Below are 23,135 nucleotides of genomic sequence, written 5' to 3'. Positions count from 1 at the left end.
TAAATATTTATCATAAATGTCACAATGGAAAAGAAAATCAGGCAGGATGTAAAACAGTCTGCCAATTCACTTTTGTCTGTTTTGCGCTATTGCCAAAGATCAAATTCACCCCTATGTACCTTCACCTGCCTCCTGCAGCTAGCACAGGTTGTCCTCCACATTATCTTCAGGCTGTTCTTGCTCCTCTGGCTGATCGCCTGGCTGCCCTTGTGCTTTCCTTCTCCAGGGCTGCATTATGAGACATCATTGTAAGGCAAAGTTATACCGCAGGCAGCACACCACCACACTCCTTGAGACCCTTGCTGAACTAGATTGCAGAGTATCCCCAGATTGATCCAGAAATGCATCTCCAGAATTCCCATTGTGAGCTGTAGGATGACTGAGGTGAAACAATGGACATCATTATAGTGATGCTCAGCTGATGTCCTGGGAAAGTGTCATCAGCATGGCTGTAGAGCTTTGATCTTCCAGGAACCACTTGAAGACTTGCCTTTCTGGGTGAAAGAGTGCAGGCATGGTAGATTGCCTTAAAATGAAGACCTGGAGGCAGCTGCTAGGAGAAGAGCATTCACTTGTATTTTGTGGTACTGCTGTTTGCAAACTAGCTGAACATTGAGAACTGGAATCCAATGCTGCTGACATAGGTGAAAGAATTGACCAAGGCAGCATGTGTGGCCACATTGGTTCAATCTGTGATCCTTGGACCCTGGTAAATGCACTTAGTACTCTTAGCTCCATTGCAACACTGCGGGTCGCTGCTGGCCCGCAATCAATACCCCCCTACCACCTTCCTATTCACCTTCCCCCTCCTCAGGACCTACCTGAGGGCCACTGCAGGCGTCTGGAGCAAACCAGTGACCTGACTCTTGATGCCTGATTGGAGCATGCAGCTCACCGGAATTATTCAGATGAGACCTGAAGCACAATTTCAGATGAGCCTTGGGCCTCCAGCTTCTAGCGCGTACTCTGAGCAAGCCGACTACTTTGCGTCAAAAAACAGGCCTAAGCGAATTTCTCCCGCATTGTGTCTGCTTTAATTGCCTTCCCTGGCAATTTACTGCACAACTTTAATTGCCTTCCCTGGCAATTTACTGCACAACTTTATTACCCTTTGGGTAAAAAGTTCCACCTGTCTTCCTTTCTTATTCCTAATTTTCTTATTTGTAATGCATGTACCTGATATTTGAACCCTTCTCTATAGTGAACAATTTGCTTGGAGCAAATCTTGCTGATTCAGCACTAGCACACTGCTAGACACTGTCCCTTTAAGGGCCAAAGCAATTGCAGTGTGAACCTCAGTGAAAATCATGCTTTGGCAAAAGCCTGCACTGATCCACTCGTACATTGGTGAATGAACGAAAGTTAATATCGAGCCCCGTTGTGCTACATTTATTTATAAACTTTCATACAGAATCAGTTGTTTCCACAAATCCAGAACTAACTTCCATCATATCTTGCTTGAATGCAGATTGCATACTCAGTACATGAAAACACGTAACAATTAGCAGGTCGCAATGGCTGGCGTTAGTAATGTCTACCAGTAACTTCACAACATAATTAAAAAGACTAACAGCTTGTCTGGCTTGCTCTTCATATACTGCAAATGTGCGTTGACATTTCGCCAAGACTATATTTTAAAATTAATTACACAGAAGTTAGTTAAGAAGTTACACTTCTGTGTGTACCTCTTGGTATGGTTATACCTGAAAAAAAACAAATTGCTCATTAACCTAGCAATTACACCATCAAATGATTTAAATGAGGAAATAGCTGGTTTTAATGGTGAACAATAAAGGTATGCTTTACTGGGGAAATAATGCACATCAGGCTTTCACCACACCCATCACCATAAGCAGTTTAAAATAGGTGTACTGTGCTTTATACACCAATCGTACATACTCTTCTTGTTCACAGTATTATAGACCATTCACGATTAAATAAAAAATAAACAATATCAAAATTAAACATCTTTAGCTAACATATGTAGCCCAATAATGCCACGCACCCTTAGACAATCATTTTGTGACAGAAAATATGTGACTCTGAACTGTTATGAAGAACACAGTTGGCATTTTTTTCTAGTGGTACATTAGAGACAAAATACAGTATTTAATGAATGCACTCAACCCCTACTAGTGCATTCTGGAACTATAGTATAGATTTATGTCTGATCTGAACTGGTCATTATTGTCCAATGTTACTGATTATGGACCAGATCTGTGGTCCAACCACTCAAAGGAATGCTAATCAGGGGTATTATTAAAATACCATATTTTATCACATTTGAAAGGCAGCTTGAAAATTGACTTGCTTCTCCATCACAATATTTACAGGATATCATTCTAGAAAAGAGTACAGCAAATCAACAAATGTCTTAAAAACAGGCAGTCTTTGGTGACTGAAAGGCAGACGTTTCTTCACCGTTACCTCTTTCCTATTTCACTCTGTCTCATAAACTGGATGTTGTTGGCACTGTCGGAAAGATCCGGATACTGTTCCACAAACAATACAAAATAACCATCGTAGCCTTGCACCTTTCCACTGCTGAGCAGCTGCCGCTTTTCTCCCTCAGTCCAAGACCTGGCACCCTCCTCCCCATCTTGCACCCTGCGCTGTTCCTTTGCCCAGGCTTGGGCTACAGCTCTCTGTCTGGCCATCTCTAACACATGGGTTTTTTCTTCTTCAATGGTGGCACCATATCGAATGTTGAAGCCTAGAGCCCCATACTGCAGTTGAATGTCTGCAAACCTTCTAGTCCTTCTATTCACTACAGAGGTCATCTGTGAGACAGTCACATTAACTCCATTTTCCAGCACGCGACCTCCTCCAGTATTCCCAATTATGGCCAGGTCTTCTTCTAGAGGCCCTGACTTAACGAAGTAATGTGTATCTCGACCATCAATGGTAAAATGGAGGCTTTCCAGATAATCAGCACTGTTGAGAATGGCAGCAATTCGTCTGCTGTCTTCACTGGCGACTCCGATGATGTCAGCAGTTACCTTACCATCCTTGATGGCGAACTTGACTCCTTTGCCAAACACGGAAGGAACTGCAGCAAATCTTAGCCGTTTATCTTGGCATTTCTGGTAGTTCCTTATGTAGGCCTGGGGCAGACGTTCCAGAGAGATGAAACTTTTGAGCTGCTTCTGTAGTTCACACTGTACGCCTAAAACAACCTGAAAAAACAGAGGAGAAAGAGCTTCTGATAAAGTGCACATAAAGAGACAGTAGGGAAAGATTTCCTCTAGTCACTGTGTGTTAGTGAGATTATGAAGATAGCAGGAAGAAATTGTAAATGCTCTCTTTTAGGATACTTTTATGATTTCATTTGAAATAGTGAACATAAAACATCTTTCTGTGTTTATAATGTCACTGACACATACTGACAGGAAAAATATTTCCCCCCATGTGTCAGATATTCTCTACATAACATGCAATTTGCTAGACTTTCTATGACTCCCAAAAGGTATATTTTGGAGGAGATCGATTATATGAGGTAGGTCACAGTATTATTTGAATAAATCCAAAGCTGAATTAGATAGCAGAGACACAATTATTCACAAACTAATCTGCGTTAAGAATCATACAAATCATGCCTGTGCCACTGCCAATTTTCCTGCACTTTCCTCATACTCTTTGATTTTTGTTCAAGTGCTTATCCAATTCCATTTAAATGTTGTGATTGACTTGTTTTCAATTGCCACTTGTGGTAATCTGTTCCATATTCTAATAATGCTTTGTGTGGAAAAACCTGTCCTCATGCACTTCAAAACTCCAATGAACTCCATTGCCGCAACCTGGGATCAAACTATGACTTTTAGATTTTCAGTCTATCACTCTTGCAACTCAGCTATCACAGCCGCTGACCTTGTAAGAAGAATAAACATAAACACTGTAAAACCTATTTAACCTCATCAGGTCACATATTGAATTATTAAACTAAACTAAGAATACAAACTTCTGTAAAAGAACTCCATTTTTATGGATTTTTCAAGGTAAGTTATCACCATTTTTAAAATATATGCAAATACATAAAAGGAAAAATTACCAAACAGTAATATTTAATCAAAGAAAACTGTTTTAACATAAAATTGATATCGCCTGCATGTTCTTAACCTAATATAATTTACTCAATTTTTAGTTCACCTCTTGCTGCAGATGGCTTACTTGCTGATCTCCATCCATTGTCTCACTGATCTCCATCCATTGCCTCGCTGACCTGCACCCATGGCCTCATAGAATCATAGAATGGTTACAGCACAGAAGGAGGCCATTCGGCCCATGTAAGAGCAATCCTTTGTAAGAGCGATCCAGTTAGTCCCATTCCCTCGTAGCCCTGCAAATTTTTTCCCTTCAAGTATTTATCCAATTCCTTTTTGAAAGCCACGATTGAATCTGCTTCCACCACCCTTTCAGGCAATGCATTCCAGATCATAACTACTCATTGTGTAAAAAAGTTTTTCCTCATGTCGCCTTTGGTTCTTTTGCCAATCAGCTTAAATCTGTGTCCTCTGGCTCTCGACACTTCCGCCAATGGGAACAGTTTCTCTTTATTTATTTTATCTAAACGCTTCACGATTTTGAACACCTCTATCAAATCTCCTTTTAACCTTCACTGCTCTAAGGAGAACAACCCCAGCTTCTCCAGTCTAAGATGGGTATAGAGGGATATGGGCCAAGTGCAGGCAATTGGGACTAGCTTAGTGGTATAAATTGGGCGACATGGACATGTTGGGCCGAAGGGCCTGTTTCCATGTTGTAAACTTCTATGATTCTATAACTGAAGTCCCTGGTCCCTGAAACTATTCTAGTAAATCTTTTCTGCACCCTCTCCAATGCCTTCACATCCATTCTAAAGTGCCGGGCTCAGAACTGGACACAATACTCCAACTGTGGCTGAACCAGTGTCCTTTAAAGGTTCAACATAACTTCCTTGCTTTTGTATTCTATGCCTCTATTTATAACACCCAGGATCCCGTATGCTTTTTTAACCACTTTCTCAACCTGTCCTGCCACCTTCAAAGATTTGTTGCACATATACCCCAGGGCCAGGTGTCTCTGCTCCTGCACCCCCTTTAGAATTGTACCATTTATTTTATATTGCCTCTCCTCGTTCTTCCTGCCAAAATGTATCACTTCGCACTTCTCTGCGTTAAATTTCATTTGCCATGTGCCCGCCCATTCCGCCAGTCTGTCTATATCCTCTTGAAGTTTATTACTATCCTGCTCACTGTTTACTACACTTCCTAGGCCTTGCTGGCCTCCACCCGTGGCCTTGCTGGCCTCCACCCGTGGCCTTGCTGGCCTCCACCCGTGGCCTTGCTGGCCTCCACCCGTGGCCTGTCTTGGACTTTCCCTGACTAATGTTACCTGATTTTGGCACAATTCAGACCAAAGACTGAGTTAAGTAGGAAAGAACTGAGTCGCTGCATCCATAGCATTAGATATTAAGGCTTTAATACTCATTCTAGTTTGGAATGATGAATATATGATGAATTTCTAATATTTTGTTTGACATCTTTCAGAGAATAAAATATTTTTTCTTCCTGCATAGCCTGCCAATTCGATTATATAATAGATCATATTAGAATTCTTCACTAGAGTGAAGGAGTCTTATTGTTCACCACAAAATAATATTAAGAGTAAGAAGTAACCTAACGTATCATTTTATATGTAATCAAGGCTTTGTCTAAAGGGAAGAAGGAAGAATCCCATTGCTGCTTAGTAGTTAATCACAGGCTGATGGGAAACCTAGGACAAGGTTTTCTGGCTGGGGAATGGTTCAAGGAGCAGGTGGACTACAGAGAAGGGAGAATTTTTTATATATATGTATGTATGTATGTATGTATATGTATAGTTATACACTTTTAGTAGTTGCGCACTGAGTACATCACAAACATATTTATTCAGTTAGGATGTCATCGTACAACATCCTGGTCATCAACAAACACTGTAATGCTTGTCACCAAAATGACCCTGGATAACTTCATTTTTTTTGCTGTGTGTGGGATTTCCAAGTTCTTTCTTTGAGTTTGGCTCTAGGTGCTGTTGCACAGCTAAATTGTCAGCAGACCCTGTCTTATTTTGGCATGTAAACCAGGACAACCTTTCATCTCTGAGATTTCACTTAGCTAGAAAAATGACCTGTAAGACAGAAAGAGTTTGCATTTATATCGCTCCTTTCATAACTTCAGGACATCCCAAAAGTGCTTCACAGTCAATGAAGTAGTTTTGAAATGTAGTCACTGTTATAATGTAGGGAAACACAGCAGACAATTTGGTCCTGTTGTAGTGGTGTTGGTTCAGGGATAAACGTTGGCCAGGCAGTGGGAGAAAACCCCATCTCTTCTTTGAATAGTACCTAGGGATCTTTAACATCTACTTTAGAGCGCAGACAGGACCCTGTCTTAACGTATATTTCCGACAGTGCAGCACTCCCTTAACACAGCTGAGATTATGTGCCCCAGTCCTGGTGTGGGGCTTGAAACTACAACCTTCTGACTCAGAGGCAGGAGTGCTACCACTGAGCCAAGGCTGACACCTTGTAAACTATAAAGGTGGTTGTCAACCAATGTAAATCTTTCTTTAAAAAAGAACTTACTCCCACGTCCAAAATTGACAGCGTAATGCAGGAAGAAATAACAAGATAAATGAACAATTTTAAAGTTAACTTTTTGGGAGGGAGGGTTATAAAAGATAAGAATTAGATAAAATTACAGTTAAAAATAGGTAAAATAGGAAATGAGATGGAATGGGGAAATACAGAGCAACGGGGCAGGCTTGATTAATTGTTTCAAATGTTTTTCTTACTAGGTTTAATGCTAATATTACAGAAGAAATCTACTGCTGACATCGGACTAGCCTTTTACTGAACTATAATGTTTGTTTTAGCAGAATGTGAGCTAGAAACGTGAAAATATGTCTGTCCAGGGAGTCAGTCATTTTTCTGGACCTGTTAGTCTAAGGGTTGAATGGCCTTACACACAAGAACTGGTCAGATGTTATTTTATGGTTCAAAATGCACTGCTAGCTCTCTGATGGCTCAGATACTAAAGACAGCAAGTAACAGCCATGCAGATCAGGCTTGATTCCAGTGCTGAGTTAGCTGGTTTCGGCTGAACTGGCAATAGGGGAGGTACAATTGGCCTCATCACCCTGGGGTATAGAGGGGAAAATGAGGCAGAGTATTCGCTCCTGATCACGACCCAGTGTCTTTCCTGGAAAATGCAGATGCATGGATGCTGGATGAGGACAGGATTGGGTTGGGCTGTAATGCCCTTCAGAGCACCAGCCTGCTGATGTGCATTGCACGGGTTCATACATGAAGAATGGCCACTTGGATGCAATATTGGAGGATCGATGGTGATTGTGGAACAGGAGCCAATTGCTTTCATGAGAGGAGAGGAGGGGAGAAAATTGGAAAATAAATTGAATAAAAGGTAGAGAAATGTCTTTGCTTATCATACCTTGCTGGGGTCCCAGTCTTGTGTTCTGCTTTGAGTTTTCAGAAGTTCATAGGTTGCTTCCATGATGTTCATTTCAGGCTTTGGAAATCCAGGCACTACATTGTGAAGCTGGAACCCAAAAAGCTCCAGCCAACTGCCAATGTCTATAACCAGAAGAAAAACACCACAAAAAATAAGATGACATGTGTCCATACTAGCACATGTTTGTAAATTATCACTCTGTTTGGCCTCGTGGGTCACAACTATTAAAGCCATTTTACTTATTATTAAACACCGTTAGATGTTCAATGTACACTAAACCTTTATTGCAAATTCTCTCCGGCATACTATAAGCAGATTGATTGCACTGGACAGAGTCAAAGAAGGAAGAATTGTACATGATGTAAGGAGGGAATGAGCTTGATGGTTCAAATGGCCTTTTTTCATTGCGTACTTTATTTGCTCGAGAGATTTGGCCAATATTTACACAGCATCAGATTGTATACCACTAACCTTGTGAACTGTCATGGGTCAGTCAGAAAGAATGGAGCCATGCTTGGAATAGATTGAGATACAGGTTAGAAATAAAAAGCCAGGGGTCAGCAGAGATGCAGAGTGAAAGATATGATGCAAAGTGTGGCCCACCAGGACTGAAAGAAACTGTCTAGGACCACAGAGACACAAGTCAGGGAAGAAAAGATTACTAAAATATTTTACTCAGGCTGTACAACATTTTACATGATGGATTCAAAACCCGGCTGCAGTTTATATGAAAACATTTTTATGAATACAGACATCAAAGGTATTTTTTCATACAATGCCTATCCACATATGGCAAACATCTATTCCTGTAATTTTGAAGCACTTGGAGCGACTGACAACATCTTGTACAGTGAAAACTCAAACCAAAACACAGGAGTGGGCTTGATGAGCAAATCTATTTCCCTAAGTTTTGTTTTTCTAATTTATTTTTCAGTTTGTTCCCCTCCTCAGTGACTAATGTTTGGGTATGGTTCAATGCAGGGCATCAGCCCTCTGATACCTTGCCCATGCAGCCACTCTTCATATATAAGCCTAAATATTGAGTGTCAGCAGGCTATTTAACCATGTAGGGCATCACAGTCAAACTGAATTCTGTTCTCACCCAAGCTCCAGTCATGTATATTTTTCAAGTGCAATTATAAGTGATTTGGGCAGTTTTTTGGAGCTAGGAGAAAGTGCATGTGTGTGAATGACAGGCGAGGACTCGATCAGACTTGCGACTGATACTCTCCATGGTACAATAGCCTGAAGCAATAGTATAAATTTGGTTGGAAAATATTGGAGCAATATTTATTGACTAGTGGATCTTCTGTGCCATTGCTCGTGCTAAGTCAGAGGTGACTCTGTTTTTAATGACAGGTATGCATGTAAAACACAATTTATTATTATATACATACAATAATGGGTGTATTTATGGTCGTCAGAGTCCTTTCTGAAGAGGCTTAACGGGATTATATTGAAGAAAGCCATCTGTTGCTATGATGGAACTGTTATTTACCTGATCTATCCCTTTAAGGTCAGGAAGTATAAACCATGCATTTCTCATTCCTGTAGGAAAATGCCCTACATGAACAATCATAGGAAAATAGCAATAGGAGTAGGCCATTCAGCCCTTCAAGCTTGTTCCACCATTGAATTAGATCAAGGCTGATCTGTACCTCAACTGCCTTCGCTGCATATCCCTAATACCCTTACCTAACAAAAATCTATCGATCTCAGTCTTGAAAATTTTAATTGAGCCAACATTTACAGACTTTGGGGGGAGCGACTTCCAGATTGCCACTACCCTTTGTGTGTAAAAGTGCTTCCTGATTTCACTCTCAAATGACCTAGTTCTAATTTTATGATTTTGCCATCTAGTTCTGGATTGCCTCACCAGAGGAAATAGTTTCTCTGTATCTACCCTATCTAATTCCTGTGTCATTTTAAACACTTCAATTAGATCACCCCTCAACCTTCTAAAACTCAAGAGAATACAAAGCATATTTATGCAACATATTCTCAACGTTTAGCCCCTTAAACCTTGAGATCTTGAGTTCAAATGCAGGCTAATTGCTGTCGCTGAGGGAGGCATATATGTGGCCATAATGATGAATCACCCCATGAGACTCAATAGAAGGGCCTCTAGATTGGTAGTTGCTTGTAAATCTCCAAGTCCTCCCCCAGGGAGATGCTAGGTTATCAAGTTCAGCAAAAACGAGCAGGGAAGACTGGCTTTCTTTGTCTTTTTTTAAAAATCAATTTTTGAAAATTGTTCGGTTGTAATTTGTTGCAATTTTTTTTGAATATTTTGAGCCATTCAGTTGCTATTATGTCAGAGTCACATTTTCAAATGTGACATTTTGAGGTGTCACAGACATGCTTGGCAAAAGATTTATTATATACTCATGGATTTCCTGTCGGGTTGCTGACGGGAAGTCAGAGAAAATCATGAAACCGATGGAGGTAGGAGATAAATTGAATGTAGAAACTTTAATACACTAATTTATAAGAGAAATATAATTATATATTTATTTAAATGCTGTCTGTTGGGTATGGGGGTGACAGTGAATTATTTATTTATTTAAATTTAATGTTTAGAGACATTATATTAGATACAGGATCTGAGAGGAATCATGGAGCAGATGAATTGAATGTGGAAGATTGTATGAATTAATTTGGAACAATGAAAGAATTATTTAATTCTTTAAATTTTGAATTGAAAAATAGAAGTTATAAAATAAGTTTCTGAATTTAAAAAGGGATCAAAAATTAAAATTGTGAGCTTATTTTTTTTAAAAGGAATGGTAGATAGAAGAAAATTAATGACATAAAACATTTTTGGTATTTAATAAATAATTAATAAACTAAGAAACATTTTAAGGAATATTAATTAAAGAAACTAAAGGTGATAGAATAGCTTATTGTATGTAAAATGGATTAAATGTAAAAAAAATTAGCAGTTTATTGAAGAAAAATTAAATGGAAGGTAAGATGTTAAAACACATTTACTTACAGCTCTGGGCTTCCCCACTGTTACTGCAGTTTTTATTGTATTTCATGGTGTCCTTGGCAATCCTGGCTCCATGTTTTGTCCTCTGTTGGGGGAGAGTGGCGAGTTGTCAAGGTGGCGGTGTGAAGAGGCAGCACTATTAGTGTGTTGGCAGAGGCAACTTCATAGCAGTGAGAGAGTGGGCATAGAAATGAAGGAGTGAGTCTGGGATGCTAAGTTGGGGTTGAGGGGGAGGCGGAGAAGTGAATGAGCCAGGTCATAGCCATGAGGACAGCCTGTGAAGAGACCGGGAAGCAATAGATTTCCCTCAGTGGACCTGAAGAGAGCAGCAGGGTTTTCCTGACAGTGGGCCTGTGGAAAGCAGCAGCATCTATATGAGTAGAGCCTGTAGAGGGTTTAGGTGGGGAAGCAGGGGATGGAGATCCAGTCAGAGGGGGATTCCAAGGCAACGGGTTAGAAATGATGGAAAAACATTTAAATTAAAAGAGGTGGCCAGGGAAACAGATACTGGTAAATCTCTCCTGGTGTTGCTCACAGCATGACACTGAAATTTGTATTAGACAGTGTGTGACGTCTGAAGTATTGGGATTTTTTTTTCTACGTTAGACGTTCTATATGCAAGTTGTTATGTGCTAGACAGGGAGTGCAGTCATATATGAAGTTGTTATAACATTACTAGCAGTCTTATTTTTCACTGCACATTATAAAACAGTGCATCCTCTGATTTATTTAGACAGGAATATTAAACCACATAAAACACAATGCATTAGTCTTTTGTTAAAGTAGGTTAAGGTTACAAAGACTAATTGTTGTTAAGTAAACTCTGGGTTCATACATATGTCAAGGAAAAAGCTGCAGATTATTTTCTGTTCCTGCAAAATGTATTTGTTTCTTTATACGATTCTTTGAAGTGTGACATAGAAATTTGAGTGGGACAGAGAATTGTGACAAACAGAACATGTATACCAGATGCACTGTTTTTATAATATTATACATGATGTGGAGATGCCGGTGATGGACTGGGGTGGACAAATGTAAGGAGTCGTACAACACCAGGTTATAGTCCAACAGCTTTATTTGAAATTTCAAATAAAGCTGTTGGACTATAACCTGGTGTTGTGCGACTCCTTACATTTATAATATTATAGGTTTAGATATATATTTTCAATATTGGGGTGAGTTTGCTCTTTATGTTCCAATAGGGGGAGTCACACAGCAGATCTGAATGTACGGTATATGTGGTTGGCTTTCTGGGTAAAGGGAAACTGTGCATTATATTCAGAAGTGTGATGTTTGTGGTGCGTGATATGGTACAAGCAAAGCCTGGTGGGCAGGTCACAAAGATGAAATAAGAATGCTGTTCAGCCATTAAAGCAATGATCTCATCATAATGTGAATTTTGTTTGACTCTCAATCACGACAGCCTTAAATTATGCTGTGGGGTACTGGTATATGAATACTTGATGCATTTATCTAAAATCACTCTCTCCACCATTCTAGGGGAGGTGTTAACCTGTTTATTAACAGGTTAATGCCTCTGCCAAAGTGGTGAAGATAGGAATTTCACATTGCACAACTTCAGGACCCATGTTTTAAAGAGCATCAGATGTTCCTGAAAAGATTTTATCAGAACTTCTCACATCATCCGGTTGTGACATCACTGTGGCACGTACGACGAGGACAAATAACTTGGTGCAGTACAACATCCTGTGACAAACCCTGCAAACTTCTACATTCACCACATGCAGCATCATTTTCTGCACATAACTTTGCATAAAAAGTCTCGGAGGAAGTGACAGCGCTGATTTCTGAGCAGCTTTGAATGACAACAAATCACGCACAGCAAATGATCGGCCCTAAATATAGTGCATGGCTTTTCTGCCTCTTCTAAGTTCCCAATCAAAAGAAGGTTTGGCCCTCACTTTTTTTTCATGAATGACATTTCTCTTTAAGAAGAGTTTACCATGCAAAAACTTTAAGGACCATTTTATTTCTATATATAGAACATAAAACATCTGTCTGTTATGCAAAGCAATATCTCAATCAGGGTCTTATAATTATGTTGTGAATTATGACAACACAGCTCCTGTGGTTATGCAGTCATCAGACTGCATTGTACTGTTTAACACACTCATTGTCGAGTGTTATGCTGTTGGTCTTCGATTGCTCTTGGGCTCAGGACAATTAGTTGTGGCAGGGCTGACAACAGATATATTAAATAACATAGCCAGCCCTCCCCTTTCCTAATTCCCAAAAAGCTCCAGTTCTGCATTTAGCAGTGTTGTTATTTGGCACAATATATATTGCATTATTGCTGCTAATCATTTTTTCTATTAGGTCTCTATCTCCCATTACTATTGCTGGCATTTTCCATCGGAATATTAACTTCAACTACCATGCTGCATTTTTCCATTTGAACAACCTACGGCAGAACCAGAAATGGCAGCAATAAATGCACCATGACTAAAAAGTCCAAATTCTATATTAATGCTACGTAGTGTAAGGAGGTTTTTGGAAAGCACCTTCCTGAGATTATCTACATTTTGTATTTCTTAGAACAAATGATCATTTAGTATCCCTGAAAAGAAAAAGGATGAGTAGTTTACTGATAAAATAGCACTTTTTTTTTTGAAGCAGATTAGTGATGGTACTTGCAACTGTCTGGAGTGTAGTCGATTCCTTTTTAATTTCACACTGATTGAATTCAGTGCATCAAACTATGACATGGAATGAAATTACTTCATCATATGTCTGTACAGCCTTTTCAGTACAATTATCTGTCAGTCTGCCATGTAGTTTTCAACAACCTTAACCGCTTTTAGAAATAAAATATTCATAAATCTGACACATCTGAAATAAGAATGCTGTTCAGCCATTAAAGCAATCAGTCACTCAGGAGCATTTGTCAGAAAGTTGAAACATATTTAACTTTCTGTCTAGATTAACAGTTAAAGGAAAAGCATACTAACTGGAAAGCAACATACTTACTAGGTGGACTCAATGACCTAGAAATTTGGCTGTGCAGCACTCATATTTCGGGTGCTAAACACCCTCCTAAGCCTCTAATTTTGGCAGGCAGGAAGCACAAGCTCATTATGTGTGCCCGCCACATTGGTAAAAATCAAAAAATCGGCATGCAATGCCCATGCCTGAAACAGGCATTAGGATCTTTGCATACCCAAATAAGGGGCCTAACTATGTTTGAGGCCCTCACTGCAATTGGATTGCCCTTAGGCAGCCAGCACCAGAAAATCGGGCCTACAAGCAGCCTAAAATGAACCACCTGTTAGGCCGCAACCAACAAGGTTAGATTTTAAAATATACTTACCTAAATTTGGAGCCGCTAGGAGCTGGAGTGCTCCTCCTGACCCCACATTTAAAGAACATGGACCACTGCCAGCCACTGCTCCCCTCGACCCTGACCACCACTTCCTTCCTGACCCGATCATCCCCCTTCCCATTCACCTCTGACCCAATTGACTCCCTTCCTCACTTACCTAAGGGCCGCTGCTAGTGTCGCAGCTGCCCAATCGTCAATGCTGCTTTGTCGGCGATCTGCCTATTACTGTCCGCAGCTCGCCAGCTCAACGGAAATTAGGCCTGAGGCCCAATATCGGGTGCGCCTTGGGTCTCACTATTCAGGTGCCTTCATCGTTCCCTGTGCCCAAATTTCTTTACTGAACAATATATAGTTCATATGAATATATTGACCTGTGAAGTACACTGGGAAGAGGTATTGTTGTGGTAGGAATTCATCCCATTCAATCTCAATCTACTACTAGGTAAATTAATGTAATGACTGATATTTAGATTAGCAACGAAGCAGCTTAACAATGAAGCTGTGGTAATAGGATCATTTAGGATAGGGAGAGAGTAACATATCTTGATTACCTACTTTACCAACGAGCTGTGTTGGTCTCAAAATTACACTGTATTTTCTTTTCAAATACATGTTAAAGGTTCACATTTGCAAACCCAAACACTGATAATGATTTAAAAAACGTAAGCCTGATTTCCCTCGTCTACTCTCTTCAGTCTTGGTTCTGTCCTATACTTTGGCTAGAGTCACAGCATATGTTGACTGAATAAGTCAAATTCTTGTTTATTACATTGGAGTCCGAGACTATTGCTCAGTGTTGTGGGGATCAAATTCCGTGATTCCATCCATCGTGAGAAAATTTAACTCAGTGGCCTTGGCCTCAGTCCTCAACCTTTGTTTCTCTATAACAACAAAACAAAAATTCCTAGTGGCCCCCTCAAGAGCAGCATAAGTGAAGATTCAAAAGTAGGAGTGAGATTAATAGGTTGATTAATAGGGAATACATTGGATTGAATATGCTTAACAGTGACTCACTGGTAGCACTCATACCTTTAACCTGAAGGATGTACGTTCAAGCACCACTCTTGGCCTTGAGCACATAATCTAAGATGATGCTTCAGTGCTGCATCGTTGGATGTGTTGTCTTTCATAGAATCATAGAAAGATTACAGCACGAAAGGAGGCCATTGGACCCATCGAGTCCGCACCGGCTCTGTGCAAGAGCATTCCAGCTAGTCCCACTCGCCCGCCCTATCCCTGTAGCCCTGCAATTTTTTTCCTTTCAAGTACTTATTCGGTTCCCTTTTGAAGGCTATGATTGAATCTGCTTCCACCACCCCCTCAGGCAGTGCATTCCAGATCCTAACCACTTGCTGTGTAAAAAGGTTTTTTCTCATGTCACCTTTGGTTCTTTTGCCAATCACCTTAAATCTATGTCCTCTGGTTCTCGACCCTTCCGCCAATGGGAACAGTTTCTCTCTATCTACTCTGTCTAGATCCTTCATGATTTTGAATACATCTGTCAAATCTCCTCGCAACCTTCTCTGTTCCAGGGAGAACAACCCCAGCTTCTCCAGTCTATCCACGTAACTGAAGTCCCTCATCCCTGGAACCATTCTAGTAAATCGCTTCTGCACCCGCTCTAAGGCCTTCACATCTTTCCTAAAGTGAGGTGCCCAGAACTGGACACAATACTCCAGTTGTGGCTGAATCAGTGTTTTATAAAGGTTCATCATGACTTCCATACTTTTGTACTCTATGCCTCTATTTATAAAACCCAAGATCCCGTACGCTTTTTTAACCGCTTTCTCAACCTGCCCTGCCACCTTCAAAGATTTGTACACATATACCCTCAGATCTCTCTGTTCCTGTACCCCTTTTAGAGTTGTGCCCTCCAGTTTACATTGCCTCCCTTCGTCCTTCCTACCGAAGTGTATCACTTCGCATTTATCTGCGTTAAGTTTCCTCTGCCACATGTCCGCCCATGCCACCAGCCTGTCTATATCCTCTTGAAGTCTTCCAAGTTTTGTGTCATCTGCAAATTTTGAAATTGTGCCATGTACACCCAAGTCCAAGTCATTAATATATATCAAGAAAAGCTGTGAGGCATACATTTGTTCTATGGGCCTACATTCATTTCACCCACACTCACTTCACTTATGATCCTTCGTATGGGATCTTAAACTGAGACCTTGCCTGTCTGTTCATTTAGATTCAAAGGCACTTTTTCAAAGAGAAGAGTTCTTTCTGTGTTCTGGCCAACACCATTAAAACAAATTAACTGGTCATTCATCTCATTGCTGTTTGTGGGGCTTTCCTGTGCGCAAATTGGCTTCCGTGCTTACATAAGAACAGTAATTAAACTTCAAAAGTAATTCACTGGTTGTAAAGTGCCTTGAACATCCCGAGGACATAAAAGACACTATATAAATGCAAGTTCTAACAAAAAAATTATAATTTTGAAATAAATGTATTTGATGTCAATTGTTTCCTTAAGAATTCATAGACAAAGACAATGTTGACTTAATGACATGAAAAATGCAGCCTTTCATTTACAAGAGATACATACGATGGTGTAAATATCACACCTGACACTTTGGGGAGAGATACAGAATAACACTTCCGCTACTCGGCCCAAGAAAGGGCTTTGGCAGCAACCTTAGAAGAGCACCTGCTACTACAGCAACGTGACATTGTTCCATTTCCCACACCAGTCATAGATTTGTTCTATGGGCCGACACTCATCTCACCCAGGTCTTACGTGCAGAAGCCCAGTGTCAGACCCATTGCCCCACCCAGTCTACTTAGAAAGTGTTGATTAAGGTTGTGAATTTGCATTTAACTTTTGGCTCTTATCCAAAGCATTGCTGTTCTCTATAGGATTGTATCAGGAATCGTGTACATGTGCCTTTGCGGATGTTTGACTGAAGTGATATCTTAGTAGTTTCAGGAGTATAGTACATTATGAATAAAGCCCACTTCTAGCACTGGCTAAATTTATTTTGATCCTATTGATAGCAATGTCTGCTTAAAACATTTTTTTTAAAGAAAGGCTTTGATGTTACCTTATTCATAAACAATGAATATTTAAAAAAATCCATTCAACCTGCTGTGCACAATACAAAAAACTAAACAGTTCTCTTTCTTGAAGGCCGTATCAAAGCTTTTGATTTGAATATTTCTCAGAAGACATCAATTAAACATACAAACAAAGCATCTTTACCTGTGTAACAGGCATTTAAACAGGACAGTTATATAAAATTCAATAAGCTAGAGCTCCTGCAGGACTGAGAGCGTGGCTTTTTAAAATATTTGTTTTTTAGTGTATTTGTTTGAACCACGCTTGGGATACAGGCTACTAAGCCCACTTTTTCTAATTCATAAATTATATCAAAATGTCATACCATGGTATATCAATACACAAAGAAAAATACTTAAGAAATATATACAAGGCAAGGCTAGCACAGGGTATGAAAAATCAATATAGGGTCACATTTAATTGACAGTGCTTTCACTTCTAAAGAGCTATAGGATCAGATCTCAATCACTGAGGAATGTTGGGACAAAGTGGAATTGGGGATTCATTCATCTCAAGGAGGGTGGGCTGTGACAAAGCAAAGGAGAACTCTTGGACTTCCATACAGGTTTGCAGGTAACAGTGCCCATTCTGTCTTTATGGAAGCTATAATGAGATATGCTGACATGAATACATTTCTGTTATTCAGTGAGGTCTTGTTTGCATAATTTATGCATCTTCAGATACTGGAATTTCTTTCATAGTTCCTAGAACTACCTCAGTCAAAGCTTCGCAAAGGTATATATTTTAACTAGAAAAGAACTTTTAACCCTAAACACCCAGGGGGAAAAACTCAACTTGTGCCCAGCGTGGGCAGCAAATTGACAGAATGGTCGCTCTGCACTCCGGTCCAGGCCAGCCTAAGGCCTGAGCCAAATTCGGCATCGGGCCTCATTCGAATGGCTTTTCCAACAGGTGCAACTTGCGGGAAGAAGAGTCGGGGCCGAAGAGGCCCAAACAGATGGATTTTTAAAAACTTATTTTTTTACTTTGCTGTGGGGACAGGAGGAATAGGAATGTTCCTATGATACCATAAGGAAAATTTAGACCTCCTCTTCCTTCCTTACGGATTGCATGGCCCAAAAACCCCATCCCAAGACTTACCTGAGTGCTGGGTACTGTTCCTTTGGTCCCCAGCATCGGCCTCCTGCCGCCTGACATCTCACTCCCACTCACTGGCCAGTTGCCAATTCCCACCGGTTTTGGGCGGGAAACTGACTGGGGCATGGAGATAAGGCCTGGGAGATAAAATTGCCCAGGCTTCACGCTGCCGAGGTCAGGACAGTTTGCTGCCTGTCTCGGCCCCCGCCTGCCCAATCCCCATCCCAAGTTAAAACTGGGGCTATAGTTTCCCATCCCTGGCCTCATTCTGGTGAATCTATACTGTACACACGACACTCTGTGGCATTATTGCAATTAATGGGGTGCCCAAAACTAACTGTGGCCTAATGAAGGTTTAGTTCAAATTTACCATTACTTCTTTACTCTTGTATTCTATAGCCATTTATAAAACTCAAAATCCTGTTGCCTTTTTATGTCTTTATCTGCCTGCACTCTTACTTTCAGGAAATTATGTATTTGAACTCCCAGGTCTCTCTGTTGATCCACACTGTTCAGCCTGTTTCCGTTAAGTGTACACTTCCATTCCTTGTTTTTCCTCTCAAAAGTTATGTTTTGCTATGTTTTTCAGAGCCAATTTCTTATCTATATATCCTCCTCTAGTACACTCACATTCTCACTTCCATCATCATTTTTTGAAAGTGATACAAAATATTTAGTTAATGTCTACTCCATAACTTTTCTCCAGAATTAGACCGCCCCCTTCATGCCTGAACAGTCCTACCCTCTCGAACTATTCTTTTATTTTTATATGCTTATGAAAACTCCTCACTATTTCCTTTTATATTATTTGCTAGCCACTTTTCACCTTCCTTTTATCCCGACTACTCTCTGAGAGTCGGAGTGCTTTTTTTATCCAAACCTATTTTGTGATAGTGAAAAATAAATCCATGCAGAGGCAACTAACTCTTTTTGAGATGCTGTTTGAAGATTACACAAAGTATTCAATGAATGTTCTGAAGTTTCCTATTCCAAACATTTTGGAAAGTTAGTTTGGGGAATTCAAATCCGACACACTCAAACTTCTGAACTTTAGCTGTCTTGCAAACCCTTACATCTTGTAAGACATAATTTTTATTTTCTACTCTTACTGAAGACAGATAATAGGCTTGTAGTTATGCACTATTCCTTACCTGTAGTGAACTGTGTGATGTCCTGAACAGTGCTGACTGGGTTGTTGTTTTTAAATGAGTACAGATTAAATGGAAACAGGTTGCTGTTTAAGTCTTTCCAGAGATTATAATTTGGTGTTGTCCATCGACCAGATACAGCATCGTAATCACGGCGGCCTAAATGTAAAAGCTTGGTCAGTGGATCATAAAGCCCACCGTGAAAACCAACGATAACTTGAAAATCAGAGTTGGAGTCTTGGTAAATATCTCCATAGGGTGTGTATTGTATCTGTTTAATTAATTGCCCAGAATTACTGAACACTGCCAAGGGAGTCCCTGCATTATCACAGGTTATGTAAAACTCTTCACCATTGCTGATCTCCATAGCTATGAGATGACCCTGAAGATCATAATAGAGTGACGTGATTTCAGAGTTAGTGTGGTTATACATATGAGTGACTCTGGTTGGGTTAATGAGATCTGCATAAAAAAACTGCAGGTGTTGTCCGGTGTTTCTTTTACTGGCTACACGCCTTCCTAATCCATCGTAGCGATACAGCATACTCCAACCTGCAATATTACTGTATGCTCTGTTGAGCAGACCATTGGAGTTGTAGTCAAATACGATATCACCCCTCTGCTGGAGGAAGCCATCCTCGTCCATTTTGTACTGCACTTCTCCGAATCTGGTAATCCTATCTCGCAGGTCATATCTCAGTGGAGTTAGATGAGCATTATTCTCATAGCTCATCAAGTTAATGTTTCCATTTAGGTCATAACTGTAGCGCCATTGGGGTTTGTTGTTAATTGAAACAATTCGGAGCTGCCCATCAGCATCATATTCATAGGAATGCTTAGTAAGATTGGTATCAGCTCCCACTCTTATCTCACACACTATCATACGTCCCATGTTGTCGTACTGAACTGTCATCCAATATGTAATGGATCTCAGGATCTCAAACTGGACCTCTCTCACTTGGCCATTGGCGTTAAATCTCTTGGTGTGTGTCATAACAGTGGTGGTTATAATCTGGTTTAGATCATAATAGATCACACTGAACTTTCCAAATTGTTCTGTCCGCCCTGACACATCATCGTGACGATAAAGATCAATGGGCAGCGGAGTTTCATTGATCATAGCCTGCATGCTGGTGATTCGGAGGTTGTTATAACTGTAGTCAAAGCGAGCATTAACAAGGTCTTCATCACTGAACCTGAAGATCTGTCGAGCAACAAGAGGGCCTGATTGTCTAAATCGGACTGTGCACGTGAATCCTTCATGTATCAGCTGGATGGTTTTAATCACACCAGCCACTTCATCATAAGTGAAGTTGACCTGAGTGGTATCGTAAAGAATCTCAGAAAACTTGGACAGTTTAGTGTATTTGTAGATCACCATTCGTCCAGTCCCCAGGCACAAAGATTGAAGCAAGCGCCCATCCTCAGTATAATCCTGTATGATGGAGGCACTACTATCAGGTGGAGTGTAGATGTTCCTATAATATCCTACAGAGCAAATGGTCTGCATGGTATGTCGAACCATACTGGGCATAGTGACTGAGAAAAGTCTGTCAGTCTGATCGTAGTCAAAAATGTACCTTCGTTGGCTATGCAAAAGAAGTGTCACAGACTGTTGAAAAATAAAACTAAAAGTTACTTAATGACAATTTGAGATACCCACACAAAAGATCTTGAAACAATTTCAAAGCAGTAAAACAGAGTAATTTAAGATACACTAACAGTACAATTTTAGTGCTGGTGTGAAGCGGAAAGAAGCAATGTGAGACTCCCTGGAGAGTGTGGTCTCAAACCACATGGCTTTGACACCGCATGGATTGTAAATTCAGTGTAAATCAGGTGCAAAAAGTACTCAGGGGGGTTTCTTGGACTTCCTCAACACTTTTGACACCTACTTGCAATGAATTTAAATGTTTAGACAGTGCAGACGGTGCTGCCCGCACTGTTTAAATATAAAATTAACTGCATGTAAACACACATGAACAGAGCACTATCCTGGGCACCAGAATTCAAGTTTCGCCCAGGCAATGTAAACAGGGTTAAAAACAGAAAATGCTGGGAAACATTCAGCAGGTCAGGCAGCATCTGTAGAGAGAGAAACAGTGTTAACGTTTCAGGTCGATGACATTTAATCAGAACTGGAAGGTGTTAGAGATGCACAGCTTTTAAGCAAGTGCAGAGCCAGAGAAAAGGGGACAGGGAAAAAAAAGGAAAGGTCTGTGATATGTGGAGGGTAGGAGTGATTAAATTACAAAAGTGATGATGGTGCAAGGCAAAAGGAGGTGATAATGAGACAAGTTTGGAAACAAAAAATGGGTCCAGAGGAGGTGCAAATGGTTACAATAGAATAGCAGAGGAGGAGGGAAGCATGGAAAATCTGGCAAAGAGAAGGCTCCCATGGCGCAGGAATGTGACGGAAGAAAGGCAGGTGCAGATCTACTGCTGGCCGATAGGAGATCCCGACCCCAAGTATCAGCCCACATCTCCTCCACATCCAATGGCTCTGGTGCAGCCATTCTCCATTGCCAGCACCTGCTATCTGAGAGAAATTTTATGGTCATGTGTCATTTAACCATCTCCTGCCACTTAAGCACTTTCTTTTCTCATATATATGCGTTTGTGTGTTTTCCCCTCCTTCTTCCTTTTGTTCAGTTCCTTTTTAAATGTTGTTCATCTGTAATATCCTCCAGATTTGACGAAGGATCCACATCCGAAAGGTTTACTCCTTTGTTTCTCTCTCCACAGGTGCTGCCTGACCTGCTGAGTGTTTCCAGCATTTCCTGTTCAAAGAATTCTCACCTGAAGGGACCGCTAGGTGCCCTGTGCCCTGTGTCCAGAACGTTGCCAGTGCTGCTCTTTCATCTGCTGGAATATGCCTGATTGCAGCACCGACTAATTTGCCTTCCGATTTACTCTTCCTCTTTCTGGTAAGATATCTTACCCTTGTCTACTGCTTTCCCCATGCGGTTCAGCAGTGACTGATAATTCATCTGCCCCTCATCACAATGGTGCAATACATTCCGCTGTCCTAGGGGGAGTGTTTGCTAGTGCTGTTGGGGAGGGTTTAAACTAAAGTGGCAGGGGGTTGGGAACCTGAGCAGGGAGACAGAGGAAAGCGTGTCAGGAAGGGACAGAAGGTATGGAGTAAAAGGTAAAGTGTTAAAAAAGGAAAAAGCAGGAACTAAGTGTCATAAAACATATTTGAAAGTTCTTTATCTGAATGCACGTAGCATTCGCAACAAAATGGACGAGTTAACGGCACAAATAACTACGTATGGGTATGATCTTGTGGCCATTACAGAAACATGGCTGCAGGGTGACAACGACTGGGAATTAAATATGCCAGGGTATTTAACAATCAGGAAGGACAGGCAGGAAGGAAGGGGAGGTGGGGTGGCTATGTTAATAAAGGAAGGAATCACTGTAATACAAAGAAATGATATTGGGACAAAGGATCAGGATAACGAAACAGTTTGGGTAGAGATAAGGAATAATAAGGGGAAAAAAACACTAGTGGGCATAATATATAGGCCTCCTAATAGTTGCAACTCTGCTAGAAGAAGTATTAATCAGGAAATAGTCGGGGCATGTAATAAGGGAACAGCTATAATTATGGGGGATTTTAACTATCATATTAACTGGACAAATCAAATTGGGCAGAGCAGCCTTGAGGAAGAGTTTATTGAGTGTATTAGGGATGGATTTCTTGAGCAGTATGTAACTGAACCAATAAGGGGGCAAGCAACCTTGGACCTGGTCCTGTGTAATGAGCCAGGATTAATTAATAATGTCCTAGTCAAGGATCCCCTTGGAATGAGTGACCATAACATGGTTCCATTCCATATCCAATTAGAGGGTGAGAAGGTTGGTTCTCAAACAAGTGTACTGAGCTTGAATAAAGGAGACTATGATGGTATGAGAGCGGAATTGATTAAAGTGGACTGGGAAAATAGATTAAAGGGTAAGACGGTACATGAGCAGTGGTGTTCATTCAAGGAGTTATTTTACAACT

General features: G+C 40.6%; 1 protein-coding gene across 5 annotated transcripts in view; it reads right to left on the bottom strand.

The window, feature by feature from the left end:
* Positions 1-1,393: 1,393 nt before the first annotated feature.
* Positions 1,394-23,135, bottom strand: part of tenm1 (teneurin transmembrane protein 1) — a 539,174-nt gene continuing 517,432 nt past the window's right edge. For all 5 annotated transcript variants that reach the window (XM_067997123.1, XM_067997125.1, XM_067997124.1 and 2 more), the window contains 3 exons: positions 19,127-20,735; positions 7,467-7,609; positions 1,394-3,176 (listed from right to left, as the gene is read on the bottom strand). In XM_067997123.1, the coding sequence (XP_067853224.1) occupies positions 2,424-3,176; positions 7,467-7,609; positions 19,127-20,735 (2,505 nt within the window). In that variant the 3' untranslated portion in view covers positions 1,394-2,423. The remainder of the gene's footprint in view (positions 3,177-7,466; positions 7,610-19,126; positions 20,736-23,135) is intronic.

This window comes from Heptranchias perlo, chromosome 15, assembly GCF_035084215.1.
Source record: "Heptranchias perlo isolate sHepPer1 chromosome 15, sHepPer1.hap1, whole genome shotgun sequence".
In the NCBI taxonomy this organism is placed as follows: domain Eukaryota; kingdom Metazoa; phylum Chordata; class Chondrichthyes; order Hexanchiformes; family Hexanchidae; genus Heptranchias; species Heptranchias perlo.
This window is presented reverse-complemented; position numbering and strand designations above follow the sequence as displayed.